General features: G+C 39.2%; 2 protein-coding genes and 1 long non-coding RNA gene across 3 annotated transcripts in view; 1 reads left to right on the top strand and 2 right to left on the bottom strand.

Moving 5' to 3' along the window:
- Nucleotides 1-1741: 1741 nt before the first annotated feature.
- Nucleotides 1742-16412, bottom strand: part of LOC131245510 (non-classical arabinogalactan protein 30-like) — a 47499-nt gene continuing 32828 nt past the window's right edge. Inside the window, exon 3 of the mRNA XM_058245029.1 lies at nt 1742-2027. The gene's annotated coding sequence lies outside the window, so the exon portion shown is untranslated. The remainder of the gene's footprint in view (nt 2028-16412) is intronic.
- LOC131246953 (non-classical arabinogalactan protein 30-like) lies at nt 2046-3166 on the bottom strand. Its single transcript, XM_058247410.1, has 2 exons — nt 2947-3166; nt 2046-2373 (listed from the first exon to the last, which is right to left on the bottom strand). Exons 1-2 carry the CDS (start codon nt 3164-3166, stop codon nt 2063-2065), a joined length of 531 nt encoding a protein of 176 aa, XP_058103393.1. The 3' UTR covers nt 2046-2062.
- On the top strand, nt 5730-13359 carry LOC131245512 (uncharacterized). Its single transcript, XR_009170897.1, has 5 exons — nt 5730-5952; nt 6178-6318; nt 9985-10056; nt 11235-11325; nt 13228-13359. It is a non-coding gene; the product is annotated as an uncharacterized LOC131245512 (long non-coding RNA).

The following is a 16412-nucleotide window of genomic DNA, read 5'->3' as shown; positions in this document are numbered from 1 at the left end:
CTATTTCACTAAGGTGAATGCCCCTCACTCATCTTACTGTGGGAGTACTTGTTGATCATTTCAAACCAGTTGTGAGCCACCATAAAATTCGATTCAAGGTAATATTGGTTTTTCCTTACCATTAAGGTGTTGGTCACCAACAGGTGGGATGGTCAACAAAGATTATGGTGGGCCTATAAACTTGTCATTAATGATGGGCATTCAACAACATTGTTTTCCTACGGTGAGATTGGGCGCCACACATGGTCAGCCTCTCACCAACGTCACTCCTGAGTATTCCCAGTCAAGTTCTCATCTGCAATGGCCAATGGTCAGAATATTGTCAGGACCGATCGATGAATGATCATGATGTAGAGAGGGTCGTGAATAGTTACATGGCCAAGATGGATCAGAAAGGGCCCGGTCAACGACAGAAGTGATCCGGACCGTCGGACCTTAAATCAGGCGTATCTCGCAATCCAGAATGAGTTATGGGATGTAAAATATATGATTTTAGGATATAACGAGCTACTTTAGCCACCCAACCCTGCTATGCCGAGTTATGCAAGTCGGATTTGCGAAATACCGCTAGATCGACTGTCATTTCCCTGTTTTAATTCTGTTGTTATTATAAATAGTAAGTTTTAGTTTCATTATAACTCTTCATCCATTGGGCTTTAAGAGTTGTGCTCACTGTGAAAAGAGCTTAGAAAAATTAGGAGAATAGCTTGGTGAAGCGAAATAGGACACTTACTATTTTTAGCCGAAAACCTTGCGCATTGGTAGACATCACGGCCATATATAAATAGTAAGTTTACTATTTATAGTAAGTCACGAATTCTAGGAGTTTTAGTTGTAGTTTGATTCTGGTTTCTATCCCATTACTTGGTATCCCTATTTAAGGGGTTGTGGATGCGCTTTTTTTTTTTGTAATTATTTATTTTAATTCATCAATCAATTTCAAATTTATTAGAATTTATTTCTATTTTTTTGCTTTCTTTCCTCGTGGGTTTGAGAAGTCTCTGTGAGGAATCAAGAGAAATTCCATAAAGTCGGAATAGTTATCCTCTTGAGGAAGACGGTGCTCGATCTCACATCCTCCCCTGCGTTAGATCATCACACACCCTATGGAACACCATAACATTGGTTTAAATATAATTACCGATTTCATTGAGAAAACAAACGGAGTGAAATGGTCATGATGACTGATTTCATCAATCATCTTTGAAAACAAACCCAATAAATGGAAGGTGTGAAATGCATGAATTTCACATTATTTATCATTATAAGTTATCATTATCCATTTAAGAAACAACCCCAGAAGTTTAATGCATCTCTCTCTCTCTCTCTCTCTCCTGTATAAATATAACCTCACTATTTTTTTAAATTCCTTCACAATTTGCAACGGTCAAATTATTATCTTGACAATATATATATATATAGTAGCGATATATCAGATTGGATTTTTATCGAATCAAATCAGGACAGATCCAATTATGATCCGATTATAAACAAATCTTGTTTTTGAGACCCAAATTCATTCCATAGATCCTACTATTTATCCCAATCCGATTAATCCATCAGGATCAAGATTCAATCCATTGACAACCCTACCTGATTGATTGGACTCAACTAGCTTCGAGTCGACTCGTACTCAAAACGGGTCATCTTGATCATGAGCAGTACCCCAAATTCCACACTCCATAACATTCGGTTGGACGGTGTCCCCCAAAAACCAAGAAAAAAAAAACACTTTTCAGTAGGAAAATCGTAACCTGTTCTTTACTGACTATCAAGAAGAGAAATACAACTACATTTCACATTCAAAATAAGGGAAAATATTCTTGAATAGGAATTTCCAATTGGGGAGATTTTCAAGGCATGATCTGGATCACTCAAACATGGGCTCCACTTGTCCAAATGGAAAACCCGTGTGATAAAAGTTCTTTCCAAAATCGAATTCAAGTGCTGGTATCCAAACACAGTCAATCCTAACAAATTCCATTATCATCAAACTGCTCTAAACATTATTCAGTAAAACACACACACTCTCTCTCTCCCTCTTTCTCTCTCTCTCTCCCTCTCAAGGTGAAAAGGGACAAGAGGTCTTGTTGGGAGCAAAAGCCAGTGGCCCAACAGAAAAGAGGGCTATAGGGTTGGGGCCCGACAGTTTGGTCCTGAAAGACAAGCTGGCCCCGCTCACTCCACCATTAAGGTCGGTCGGCAGCTTGCAGTACGCCCATGGGGACGATATTAAGAAAACCTTGCACCTGCGTGCACTGAATGTGGTAACCTCCTTTGGTGGTTGAATGAAGAAATACCCATTTTTGTCGGTTTTGCCCTCCACTACAGTCGGATGCCTCCTGGTGCGGCACTGTAGCCTCACCACCGATTCTGCTCCAGTGGCAAAATGTAATATTCATGTTAAACAAGATCATCTATAAATTCCACAATGAGATACTTAAATGCTTTATATTTCTAGTAAGAAAACCATCCATAGTGTCGACACTGAACCTCTATGGAGCCCACCGTGATGTGTGGATCAGATCCAACCATTCCACAGGGACCAGTTGGGATGGAACACACGACTAATAAAACCTTTCAGACTGTTTTCTGGGGCCCAAGGTGTTTAGGTACATGCCATCTAATCGAAAATTAAGGTGGGCCACACCAAGTGAATTTATAGGTTTTTGTTTCCCCATCTGTCTAATCGAGCTGATTTTTATTCAATAGGAGAGGAACTTGAGGCTACGGACCTGATGAAGGGATTGGATTTCATTCACAGATCACAGTGGACAGAAAAGCAGTTACTGTAGTTTCGACGCGTTTATGCATGGGATCCTTTTTAGTATAACATACACACGTAGTGCATTAAAATCTCTATCATGAAAATGCATGCATGGATGCAAGATTCAACTGCTTGTATGCATGCATGGATATTGATCAATTGACCACTTCCCAACTTACCAGGAATTGGGTCCATCTTTCTAAACTTGCATGACTTGCAAAGCACCACCCCTTCAACGGCAATCTGATGCGTGGGTGGCATGGGTGGCGTGGGCGGCGTGGGCTTGGTCCAAGTAACAGGCCCGAAAGAGGTAGTGGAATCCAAAGATCCGAGCATCAAAACCACACATATTTGAAGGGCCAAAAGACCATTGATGAACGACGCACGAGAAAAAGCCATTATTCTTCTTTTCTACAGTGTCAACTGAGAAGATATGTTGAAGTGGGTTGTCAAGGGCTTCGATTTATAGTGGTTTTCCCACAGAATTTCCAGCGGTATTGGTGGATCCAAGTGGTTTTTAAGAGTGGTTTTGGATAAGAGAAACCGGGTTTGAGCTGCGAGATTGGTGCAGTCGCAGTTTACAAGGCTTGGGATTTGGGTAGTGTGCATTTTTATTTCACGGGGAAAATGGAGTAGGTGCACCGAGGCGAAGAGCTATTTGATACGACGGGTGAGGTATCATCATTTATACGCACGTGCATTTCCACTGTACATATGGTATACATTTAACTCAATCTGAACCGTGTAAATTGCGGGATTCACAACAGATATGGTACAATTACATAATCAGATTTATCCATTGAATAAATTCATCTTAACCGTCGGTTGGAATTTGACAATGATCGGACACGTTAGGACATCCGTCCTACGTGTTAAATTATTAGCCACATATACTAAAGCCCAAAGAACTTTCTTAATCGAGGATATCATATATGAATTCGATGGGTAAAATAATTGTGTGCATGAGTATGGATGGTAATAGTCTGCCAGAGTACCGATGATTTCTCTACATGCAAGCTGTGAGAGGGGTGGCGGAAAATTTCACATCTAGCAGGGAAGTAGAAGCTTCCCATAGGTTCGGTAAACGCATTTATCATATAAAAATATATAAATAATAATTCGAAGAGTGTATTTTACCTTGGCTGCGGTGCAACGTTTTGACCTGTGATAGATAACATTTTTTAGAGGATTCGGTGTACATCGAGTTCCACCTCGTTAGCTGTGAATACCATTTTTTTAGAGGATTCGGAGTCAGTGCACGTTCAAACCTTTTTCGCTGATGGTAGTACCTAGACCCGGCGTGGCTTAGGTGAGGTAGGGGTAACAAATTAGTGGGAGAAGCCCTGACCGTGGGGCCCACCTCAATATATATGTGTTGTACATCCACGACGTTCATCCGTTTTGACAGCTCATTTTAGTCATGGTCAAAAAATGAGGTAGATCCACATCTCAAGTGGACTACACCACCGGTAAACAATGATGAGTGAATGCCAAGGAAAATAAGAATAGCAGTTTGACCCAAAACTTTTGCAGCCCTCAGTAAGTTTTTAATGGTGGTAATTCAATCCCTATTGTGTGGGCCACCTGGGAATTGAATCTGCCTCATTTTCATGAACATGCTTTTAAATAATCTGAAAAAAAGGGATAGACGGTGTGGATGTACAACACATACATCTAGGTGGGCCCTACAGTACACCCAGATCCACCGCTCAAGTGGTAGACTGAGTGAAAGATACCTCGTCTCAACAATGAGGTCTTGGCATCGATTCCCTAGTGGGAGTGGCTAACAGTGAAGTGTGATCTCACAGTGGGTGTACTAACAAGCTATAAAAAAAAAAAAAAAAGTGGGCCTTACAGCCAGGGCCTCACCCGCTAAGCTATTGCCCTTGCTCACGTAATTCACGCGACCTTGACTTAAATACCTGCAACGAGCCATAAGATTTGAAGTTCGCAGCCATACGATCCATCATCCATTTTTGGACGGCCAAGAATAAAGTGTAAGGATCTAACGGTTGGAAACGACAAATCTAAGTTTAGACGAATAATCTGTCTACGGTTCTCAGGTATGACGCTGGCACCAATTAACTGAGTGGGCCATGTACTAAGGGCATGTTTGGCTATTGCACCAACTATCTCTCTCTTTTTTTTTTTTTAATTATTATTTTTTTTTAATTTTAAATATTAAAATTGTATATGAAAATATGATGAGACGACCCGCCCCACCGTTATGATATTGTTCACTTTGGGGTCTCCCCCGCACGGCTTTAAAACGCGTCACAACAGTTAAGGGAGAGCCTCCACATATAGCCAGGACTTCAAACGACTATCGAAGCGATATGAGATAGAGTTCCGTCCATAGTTGCCTACAACAGTAGCTCACCCAGGCACCCATCCCCGCCCACATCACGCTCGCCCACATTGGAGCAGGGACCAGGGTGTCACAATCTCCCACCGTTAGAACAGAGTCGTCCTCGGCTCTGATACCAAATGAGACGACCCGCTCCATTGTTGTGATATTGTCCTCTTTGGGGTCTCCCTTGCACGGTTTTAAAACGCGTCACAACAGTTAAGGGAGAGCCTCCACATATAGCCAGGACTTTGAACGACTATCCAAGCGATATGGGAAAGAGTTCCGTCCACAGTCGCCTGCAACAGTAGCTCGCCCAGGCACCCAGCCCTGCCCACATTGGAGTAGGGACCGGGGCGTCACATATGATAAACATTCAGTAAACATTAGAAGTGTACACAAACAGAGCTAGCTCGGTTAGCTCGCTTGACTTGACTTGAAAAAGCTCGATTCGACTCAGTTCAAAGTTGAGTTCGAGCCCAGTTCGAGTTGGCCCTTTACCAGCGGGAACCAAAGCCGGCCACTAACAAAGGGATCCTATTAAATAAAAATTGCAAATGCCCTAATCTCAATTTTCGGCCCATTCCCTCTACCCACCACCGACTCTCTCTCTCTCTCTCTCTCTCTCTCTCTCTCTCTCTCTCTCTCGGCCCCTGTCCCCGCCTTCCAGGCTCTAGAATCTTCATCTCTCTCTCTCTCTCTCTCTCTCTCTCTCTCTCTGTCTGTCTTCCATCCTCCGGCACGAACCGAAGACCGCAGTTGTTGTACTGCCTGTCCATCCTACACGATCAGTGCACCAGGTCTGGCCAGATCTGGTCTTTTTACTCACTGCAAACAGGTACAGATCTAAACCCCTCTGTGGTTTAGGGCTTTTAGATTCTATTCCCTTCCCTTCCCTCTCTCTCTCTCCCTCCTAGGTTTAGGGCTTTTGGTCTGATTCACACTCTTTTCCCATGCTTCTGCTGGAAATTAGGGTTTTAGGATGAGGTTTTCTCCCAATGGCAGTGATTGGGTTTAAATTGAATGACATCATCTGAATGATTTTCGACATTTTTGGTTGTAGATTGAGCGGCATCTTAATATAGGGAGCTGGTCCCTAAGCTCAAAGTTCAATGCAACAATACATAGTGCTGGAGGGAATGATGGTGTTAAGGTTGTCAATGATAAGGATGGATCTTGTTCTATTTCTACTGCCAATGGAAATGTATGTTTTTTCCCTCTTTTTATTAGTTTTTAGGTTCATTTAAACTACGTTTGGATGATTGTAAGTTTTTTAAGTTGTAATTAAGTTATATGTAACTTACTTACACGTGAAAGAAAGTTACAAGTAATCCTGTTTGGGTGTAAGTTGTAACTAACTTACATGTAACTTAGTTTCTGTGTTTGGATAACATGTAAGTTAGTTACAGATAAGATATTTTATATTCACACAAACCGAAGTCTAGAGTATGAAATTGTTAAAAAATCAAATTGTCACGTAGAAAAGTTTGAATAAAAGTATGTAATTTTATTGAGCCCATTTAGATGACTACTTGGACTGATTATAAAGCTAAACTAATCATTATGTGAGAAATATTATTTTTATTATAGAATATAAGTCTTTCATACAAGCTTTCATACATGTTAGTACTTATATACTTAGCAAACTAATCATTATGTGAGAATATTTGATTTTTCCCTTCATACATGCTTGTATGATCTTATGAATATGTTGGATGACAAACAAACATCACTGTGGGGCTTAGCAAGGTTTTAATGGTGGAAATCATTATTCCCACTATTTCATGTTGTGTGATCCACTTGAGTTCTGGATTTGCTTCAATTTTAGTCTCAACCCCTTAAATAAGTTCGAAAAATGGATGGACGGCATGGATAAATCATATACATTCACTGTGGGCCCAGCTGAGTTTACTCAGTACGATAAAAGATTTGATTTCCTTGCCAATAGGTTGGATGAGAAATTAGTCAGGTCCACCTTGAACGCATGTGGTCTATACACGCCGTCCATACGATTTAAGGGGTTAAGCCCAAACTTGAAGCATATACAAAGATGAAGTGGATCATACCACAGGGCGGTTGGGATAATGATTTCCATCCGTGAAACCTTTTTAGGCCCTACAGTAATGTTTATTTGTCATCCAACTTGTTTATAAGATTACACCGACATGGATGAACGGAAAACAAAAATATAAGCTTGATCCAAAACTTCTATGGCCCTAAGAAATTTTCAATGGTAGAAGTTCAAGTCAACTGTTTCCTGTGGTGTGGTCCATTTGAAAATTATATATGCTTCATTTTTGGGCTCAAGCCCTAAATTTATCTGGGAAAATGGATGGACGGAGCAGATAAAATACACGAATTATGGTGGCCTTCATAGAGTTTACTAGGATAGTGAGTTACCCACTATGCAAACCGTTGGATGGAAAATAAATATTTTAGGGGATCCATGATGTTTCTTGTGGTGTGGCCCACGTGAGATTTGGATCAACTTCATTTTTTGGATTAGATTCTAAAATGAGCTTTCAATATGGATGGACGGTGTGGATGTAAGGAAAGTACATCACTGTGGGCCCCACAGTTAGGCATCCGAAACCGCCCCGTCAAACAGCCCCGTTCTGCACTTACGTAAAAGATAAAAAAAAAGGAGTGGAAAAAAATACAAAACCAGAGCGGAGAGAGGGAAGGAGACGCTGAGAGAGAGAGAGAGAGAGAGAGAGGGAAGGAGACGCTGAGAGAGGGAGAAGAAGACGTTGGGTCAGAGCAGGTAGGTGCACTTTCAATGCAGCTGCGTTTCCACCACCCTCTCCCAAATTCGAAATGGATAGCCGTTGCCTGTAAGAAAGTAACCTGTGAGTTGAAAAACACCTAATTCCTCTGTTACATTTCTTGCAATCTTACCTGATAGAAAGTTAGAGGTTGAGACTTTGTTACCTGTAACATTTCTCCCCCAAACACAAACTGTAAGAAAGTCACCTGTAACTTTCTTACATTTTACACTTTTACACAAGTTACAGGCATCCAAACGGCCCCTTATGCCTATTAATCTATTAATCGATACCCACCCATATTGGTGGAAAAAATATGCTGCAGGGGTTTGGTTCTGCTCAATATACTCTGATCATGTACTTAGTCCAGTAGGCCACATTAGATTAGTAGTAGCTAGATTACCTGGACATTGGCACATGCATTTGGTATTGGACACTGATATGTGTCAAGCGTGGGGACCCTGGAAAACCTAACAAGCAGATATCTAGATACTGAGAGACATATAACAATAGTATGATACTGAAACAGAATGGATATCTATAACTTTCCCACCCTGACTTGATAGATACATTATTTTTTGTTTTTTCTAAATTGGTAAATAGGATAGTTGTAGAGCTTGGACTGTTCTTTTGACGAACATAACAAGCTTGCACTGTTGTATTACCAAAAGTAAAAGAGGAGATGATTAAAGGAATTTTCAGGTCAAGTACAGATGTATTTCTTGGAGATTGGTCAGTGTTGATGTTGTAATGGGGTAGCCATTTGCCTCTGGGCTTTGTTTCTTAACGAACTTTACTTTCTGATAAAAGAAAGTAAAAACAGAGGGCATATATACCAAAAAGGTTGCATATAAATAGTGGGCCCCCATTGAAAATTAGTGCTTTGTAAACTATAGTTCGTAAATGCCAGTTATTTCTTAAGAGGATCTCAAGTCTAACTGGTTGGACCACAAGGTACGGTCCACCCAGCGGAATGGATAGCTTCCAACCTACTAAGTGCAAGTGAAATCTAACCCTTCCAATAGGTTGTCCCCAATATGAGGATCACCTAGTGCAAAAATTGGCCCTATCTACTCATCAGGTGGGTCATGTCATAGAAAACAATATCTAGCCATTGATAAATAGCAAAATACTTGTGTGGTCCACTTGATTAGTGGATATGGCCAATTTTTGCATAAGGTGATCCTCATGATAGGGCCAGGGCCAATCTATTGGACAGGTTGGATGTCAGACACTTGAAAGTTGTCCAATGGGTGGACTTTAACTTAATAGTCCAACTGGTTGGACTCGAGACCTCTCTCTCTCTCTCTCTCTCTCTCTCTCTCTCTCTTACTTGTAATGATCCGTGATAGGCGCAGGATACAGAAAAATGTATCTATATAACTAAAAATGCATTAAAAAGCATATTAATAGTGCGTGTGCACGTGCGCTTACACGCTTGTGTGCATGTGTTTGCATTTACTACTAAATAAAATAATAAAAGGTAAATATTATTGTTTTCTGCAGTGGCTGTGTTGATCTCTTTCCTGCACATGCTTTTGACATGGGTATCAGAGATACAGAGATTTTTAGAAAAAACGTCTGTATGAAATGGGTCTGTCTGTAGCTAGAGACAGCTAGTTTAAGGATGTGAAGATTCTGTTGTTGCCCCGTGGCATACAGAACCTATTTGAAAGTTGCCAATTTCTCTTTTTTCCTAGTTCTGTAAATTCTTATAGTGAATTGTTTTTCAATCTCAAAAGAATCAGCAATCATATGGTCGTTTAGAAACATTTTGTTTGTGTAGTTTCCATTCTGAATTTCAAGTACTAGTACTATTGGAGAATCATAATTGGTTATTGACATGCAAAATGTCACATTGCTGAATGTGTTGTGTTTGACAATAGTGATTAATAATCATTCTTTTTTATTGTTTATTTCTCTTCTGTGTATTTCACTCTTGTTGTTGTTGTGGTCATCATCATCTTATTGTGGTTGTATGGTGCTCTTGTTGCTACTCTTTGGATTTTTTAAAAAGGTTTGCAATACTCTGTAGATACAATTTTTGATATTGTGATATCATATTTGTCTGGAGTTGATTTGTCTTATTTGCCGTTATTATATAGGTTAACTCCCCACCACCAGATTGGTTGGATCCGTCATTACAGCTGAATGTTCCTCTAGTTGACGTGGACAAGGTATGGTGTCTTTGCACAAATTGGTATCTTTGAATTGTGAAGATTTTGTTGGTTCTAAACATCTAATTTACAGCTCTTTTCATTTTGAACACTGTTAGTCTGGTTGGATTACTATTTTAGAAGCCTACTTGCCCCAGAAATCATAATATTATGACTGAGCCAAGGAGACTATTCTTTAGGAAGATCCAAACCCACTTTCATGGATCTCATGAGTCCAATCTATGCTTCATTAAAATCATAAAATCTGGACCCGTTAGGGTTCTTCATAATGAATTTCCATCAATATCTTGATTTTCTTCATCTCAATGATGGAGCAGACCATCTGTTTTTGTTGCATTTTCTGATTTTCTTGATGTGGATTGCTTCTGTTGCCAACTTCTAATCCCTTTCTAAATCATTCTTTCTTATTGTTTATGTTGATTAAATAATAATATTCTTTGGGGATATCTTGCTTTTTGGAAGTGAGATTCTTCAAATGTCTGTAAGATAGCATTCTCTTATAATCATAATAAAGAAGAGCACATCTTCAAAAATATTCATCCCTGTTTGGGGCATGGGAAGTTATTTTATACTTTGGTAGAGTTTGATGCATGATGCACAGGCACTTAGAGATAGAGATCTGTAAACACGAAGTGCATTATCTCATTATGCCATTCAAATTGTGGGGTCCACTGTAGATAGAGGTTTTAATCTGAAAATCAGATTGGTTCAACAATCTTAACCTTGATTTGTGGAAACTTATTTGTTGAACAGTTGGATTTTTTTATATATTTTTTTCAATTTGAACCATCTGATACTTGTCCACCAATTGGCTAGCTTGGTAATCAAATCAAGGTAATTTTTGGATTATGATGCATCTAAGTTGGTGCTGACAGATTAATTTGAGTTATTGTATGCCACATATATCAACCATCACATCTTGCCAAAGTTGTTATGCTTGAAAGCTACCTCTGCAGAAATACTTCACAGGTAAATATATCCCTTGAATTTGTTGATGATGTGATTATGATGATATATCTCATGATTTACAAGATAAGCCTATATTTTCCTCATAAAATGAGCTTATGGTCCAATTGACAAATTGTCTTTTACTATTTTCTCTGTGTAGTTGTGTTCATGCTACTTCTATAATCTACATGAATACAGAACTGATCCTTATCCATTTGTCTTAACAATAGCGACATTGAGGAAAGTGAACTCTCTGATGCAAGCTCAACAAATTTGAAAGAAGATGGATCTTCACCATCCCTAACTCTGATCAGAAAGTAGGTAGATATGTTATACCATCTCATAAATTCACCAGTTAAATGGTTAGTCTTGTAAAATATATAGAATGGTTTTTTGAAGATCTGTTTTCTCTTCCACTTCGGTTTTTCTTTCATTGGTATGGCATTTTGGAGTTATGATGCAGGACATGAAAATTAAATATGATATGCAAGATTTCAGGCTTTAGATCACACTAATTTTAAAACAATCACAAAAAAATTCCACATCCCATATAAAAGTCAAGCATTCAACAAGGGGAATCTATGCGGGTTCAAGCTTGCACATGTTAGGGCTTGATCAATTAAAAATTATAGACTAAACAATGCTCAAAGAAGAGTAAATTCATCCACACATGCAAATGATTACTTCCCAATCCAAGGGATTCACATGTTTCAAATCGGGAAAACCTAGGGTTTGCAAAAGTGGAGTAGGACTTGGGATTTATGATTATCTAGGGTTAGGGTTAGGAAAAATAAAGCGAGAGAAGAGTGAAATAAAAGAGAGAAACGAACCCAAGATGATTCACACGTGTGGACAGCGGCCCGGGCCTGACACACGTGCGTGGGATCCTGCCCGCACGTGTGTGGGGTCCATGAATCTGAAATCAACTAGTTAGGTGCTGGTCGGCCACGGGAGGTCCTCCTTCACACCAAGTTTCACGCCGATCAGATGTCTGGTTTGTGCACGGTGCTCCGCTAAAGTTTCAGTCCTCCTGCAGGGCCAGATTCTGAAAATCTGCTGTAAGGGAAATATTAGCTGCAAACGTGGTTAGATTTGATGAGGGGATTGCTGTACGAGATGAGGAATATGAATGGTAGGAGATGGGGGCGATTTGGGATGAATGTGGCTTCGCACCACGGTAGTTAGCCCTTCGAAGAAGGGAGAGCTTCGCACCCAATTAGGCTTAACAACTCAAAGAGGAGCAGGAAAGCGCAGAAATTTTATTCAATCTTCAATGAGGAAAAAAGACTGCAAGGGGTGCCTATTTATAATAAAATCTTATATCCCAAAACTTGCGCCATGTGCGCACTCTATTACTTAGAGACAAAGTAATAAAAAATAACAACTAATCAAAGCAATCTAAACCGTCCATGATATTCCTAATAACAATAATAAGCAAAACCCAAATTACTAGATTATTTAGAATAGTGAGCCATGATCATGAGAACCCATGGTGGGATTCACATGAGGATCGGGTCCACTCCAATGAACCAAAACGCAGTCCTCTAACTAGGAAGCCCTCCTTGGACATCGTCATCAATCCATATCGATGGTGGGGCCCTTCTTCTCCTTGCGAACGTGCGTGGGGGGGCGTGCGTGTGCGCGTGATGTCCCCGTCAAGTTAATCTATGTGCCTATGGAAAATCAGGGATGATATTTAGATAAACTTTCATATCTAAAAGGAAAAGTGCCTTCCTCGATAGGAATCCCAACATTAGCTGCCCTAGCCTTTGGAGGTTTTGAGAAGGTTTTGTTAGATGATTTAAACCAGGTTTGTCTCATCTCATCTCATGTCACTCAAGTGTATCCAACATCAATAGAATGCTAATTCAAACATATCGACCTTTGGAACCTTTCTAAAATATCAAAAATGACATAGGTGATTATAAAGCAAATGCTAGATGTTTATGCCTATATGAGGGCTTCGCTTAGTGAGGCATGCATAACTAGTGATTTCTTGTTTAGAAGCCTGAAATATAACTTCATGTAAGCCATGTACTATCTGTTCATTCCCTCACATTTATGTAACATAGTTTGTTATTCCTCTAACTGATAACGTTTGCATTTGAGTAGTTTGTTATTCCTCTAACTGATAATGTTTGCATTTGAGTAGTTTGTTATTCCTCTAACTGATAATGTTTGCATTTGATTATCTTAATATTAGGGCATGTTGTTTGCTTGTAGTCGATCACAATGCATCATTAACATGAGAGATGCTTCGGAGTAGACTTCCTTTTTCTCTATCTAGGGTCCATGTACACTGGAGTAGACTTCTACAAGAAGTTGTGTGGAGTGTCCATTATTCAAAGGTGAGCTTTTATGGAAGTATTGAATTTGAATATTTGGCATGAAAAACTAAGCGAGTATTTTGATATAAATATGAGATTTTGTTTCAAAAAGGAATGCAGTCACTTAATATCAATATTCAGCCCCTTGACTTTATAATGACATATTGAAATATGAATATATGTGACTATTTCATCAAAGCTTTATTCTTTTAAAATGTCTATGCTATTGTGAAGCTCTTCCTGTAGGTTTGTGCTGTTTGTGTTGAACTCATGCTAAGAACTCCGATTTCCATGAAACTCCATGGATCTCAATTTCCATTGGCAAGAATGTCCTTTAAAAGAGGAGTCCTGAGTTCTTTCACAAATGGCACCATATTACACATGAATCGCCTTGTCAATATTTCCTTGCACGAACTGCTATTGCATTTCTCTAGGGCTAATTTGGATGCATGGAACCCCCCACCTAAGTTCCATGGTTGTTGTGTCTTAATAAATAGAGTTCCATGGTTGCTGTGTTCTAAGAAATAGATTTCCATGGATAGAAATGTTCCATGGAACTCTAGAGTGATGAACCAAATGTCACAAGTGGGATTCCACGAATTGTTCTTCTAGGAACTGAAAGTTTTTTGGAAGTAGATCTCTCCCTGGAACTCCAGTTGCCTGCATCCAGTTATTCCCATGTGCCAACATAATTAACAATGATGAGGCAAAGAGCACTTGTGCCAGTTGGCCTATTTGGCATTGAATGGAGGACATCTTCCACCACAAATTGGTGGCACAGGGAAAGTCCGCACATTTTCCACAATATAACATGTTCCCATCAGCTCTTGTGATGTTTCCCAAAAAGAACACAATATTACAGAATACTTGTAGTTGGTAAGATTGCTTTGAGACTAAACAATAAAAATTCATATTTCAATATCATGATGGCCTTAGTGCTATTTAGTGGACCCAATGTTCAATACATGCGCCATGTTGTTAGAAAGTAACGTGTCTACCTAGTGAAAGTCATTGTGTAATGTTTACATGGGTTCGACATCTTCCTCAGATTTGCTACCTGATGGAATTGTTACCTAGGTGTAATAGAAGTCCTGAAATAGTTGGTGTCCCATCTTCAAACAATGCATCTTGCCTCGCCTCAATTGCAAGCCTCAAATTCATGAAACGCATTACTTTCAGCAGTTAACTGTACGAAAATGTCGAATTTCATCCCTATTTCACCTGAAAATACATTTTTTATCTAATTATATGATACTCTTATTCGAAACGATGTCAGCCACATTTGCACTGTTGGGTGATGCACATCCTGTGGTTTTTTATGTTCTAAATTTCTAATCATGTTATGTTAAGTGTCTTTCTCATATTTGTGTAGTCTGCAAAGTTTAATGCTGCAATTTCTACATTGTATGCAATGGGAGATCCATAATTCAGAACCACATATGCTTCATGTTTAGAATTTGTCTAACAAATTGTTCATTGTGCTATCCTTATCATATTTTTGTATATCATGTAAATAAAAACTAAAACGCAGACCAAAGACTGGTAGGAGGGTGAATTGTTCATTGCACAAAGATGGAGAGTTAGCAGAGCATTCCAAGCCTTTAAAAAAAAAAAAAAAACCTTTGGTAATGTTTCAAATAGATGCTTCCCGTTCCATCACCGGAATCCCTTACCCTATGCTTTGTGCCACTAAGATTTGACTGAGCCCTTTTCATGTATCTCATTTTCTCTCCTCCCAATATACCCATTTGGGTCTTGTTGGGGTACATGAGTCTCCAGATTATTAATACGATGAACTTTCTTTTTGCTAATGCTCTTAACTTGGATCACGTTTCATTAAATTTAATAGCTTTTAGAGAATCCTATGCATATTAGTTTTTGCTGATTGACTGTCTAGCAGCATATGCTGACAATGCCTATTTGGTCATAATAAGTAATAGCACTTGCCAATTATTTCCTCGTTCAGTTGTGAGCTATCATGTTGTCATCTCTTTGAGATGACAATGCAAAATTTACTGCTAAAATTATATTCACATTGTCATTAGGACTTCAGCCTCAGTAGTTTTGTGATATTCATAATGAAGCGATATATTCCATGCAGAAATTGCTGTTGTCAGTACCTCCTTAATATTATTTCATTTACTTGTCCCATTCTCTCTATCATGTCCTTCAATTACAACTCTTGATATGTGAGAAGGGTGTATTCTGTTTGCATTTTTCGCAGAGTCCTGCTGTTAATGTTGATTAGCAGTTCCACATTCATCAGCATCTTTCCCATCTAATTATTTTGGAAGAAGATTTGCACTATTTCATTTTGCCAGTTCTAAAAACTTTCTTTGCTCAGAACACTGTAAGGCCTTCGCCTCTTTCTGGTGGTTATAGCCAGCAAACCTATCATCCATGCGGACCACCTGGTCCACCTACTGAACAGGTACGTCTTACGGTGTGAAAGAAACAGAGATTTTGATTAAAATGTTGCAGAAGTTCCTTAAATCAATCCGAACCCTTTGTCAATTTCCATATGGGATATTGATAAGAAATTTGGGTCTTTGTTAAAGTGAGGAAGTAGTTAAATTGCTTCCCAAACTGCAGTTCCATAAGAAATTTCTTACCTTGCTAGGAGCTATAGTCTTCCCTAAATCCATTTGCACTCTTGGTAGGATTCCATATGGGATACTTTTGTTGGCTGGCTTTTATTATTATATTTTGAATTATAAACTAATATCTATCAGTTGCGTGGCTCACTGTCTAATGGCTCACTGTCTAATCTTCAGCACATGAATTAGTTGTGATTCTCTGCAGTACATGAGCCCACTGGATGAACATGTACTCACTGTACAGTGGGAGACTACAACTTAATGTGTTTTATGAATCCTGACTTAATGTGCTTCAACGGAAGATTATGTGTATCATACTTTGGCTGCAAAAGCTAGTGGAGAATTGTCCTTGAAGTATATATTTTCTTTTGGAGCATTTGCACAGCAGCCCCTTCTGCACATGTATGTATTTGTTACTGTGTTTCTTACTGTCTGGAAATGCTTCCTTAACTCTTGTTAATATGAAAATGCCTTGTTTTTCTTT

The sequence above is a fragment of the Magnolia sinica genome, chromosome 5 (genome assembly GCF_029962835.1).
Source record: "Magnolia sinica isolate HGM2019 chromosome 5, MsV1, whole genome shotgun sequence".
Classification (NCBI taxonomy): domain Eukaryota; kingdom Viridiplantae; phylum Streptophyta; class Magnoliopsida; order Magnoliales; family Magnoliaceae; genus Magnolia; species Magnolia sinica.
The sequence above is the reverse complement of the archived record's forward strand: the minus strand, read 5'-3'. Positions and strand labels throughout refer to the sequence as shown.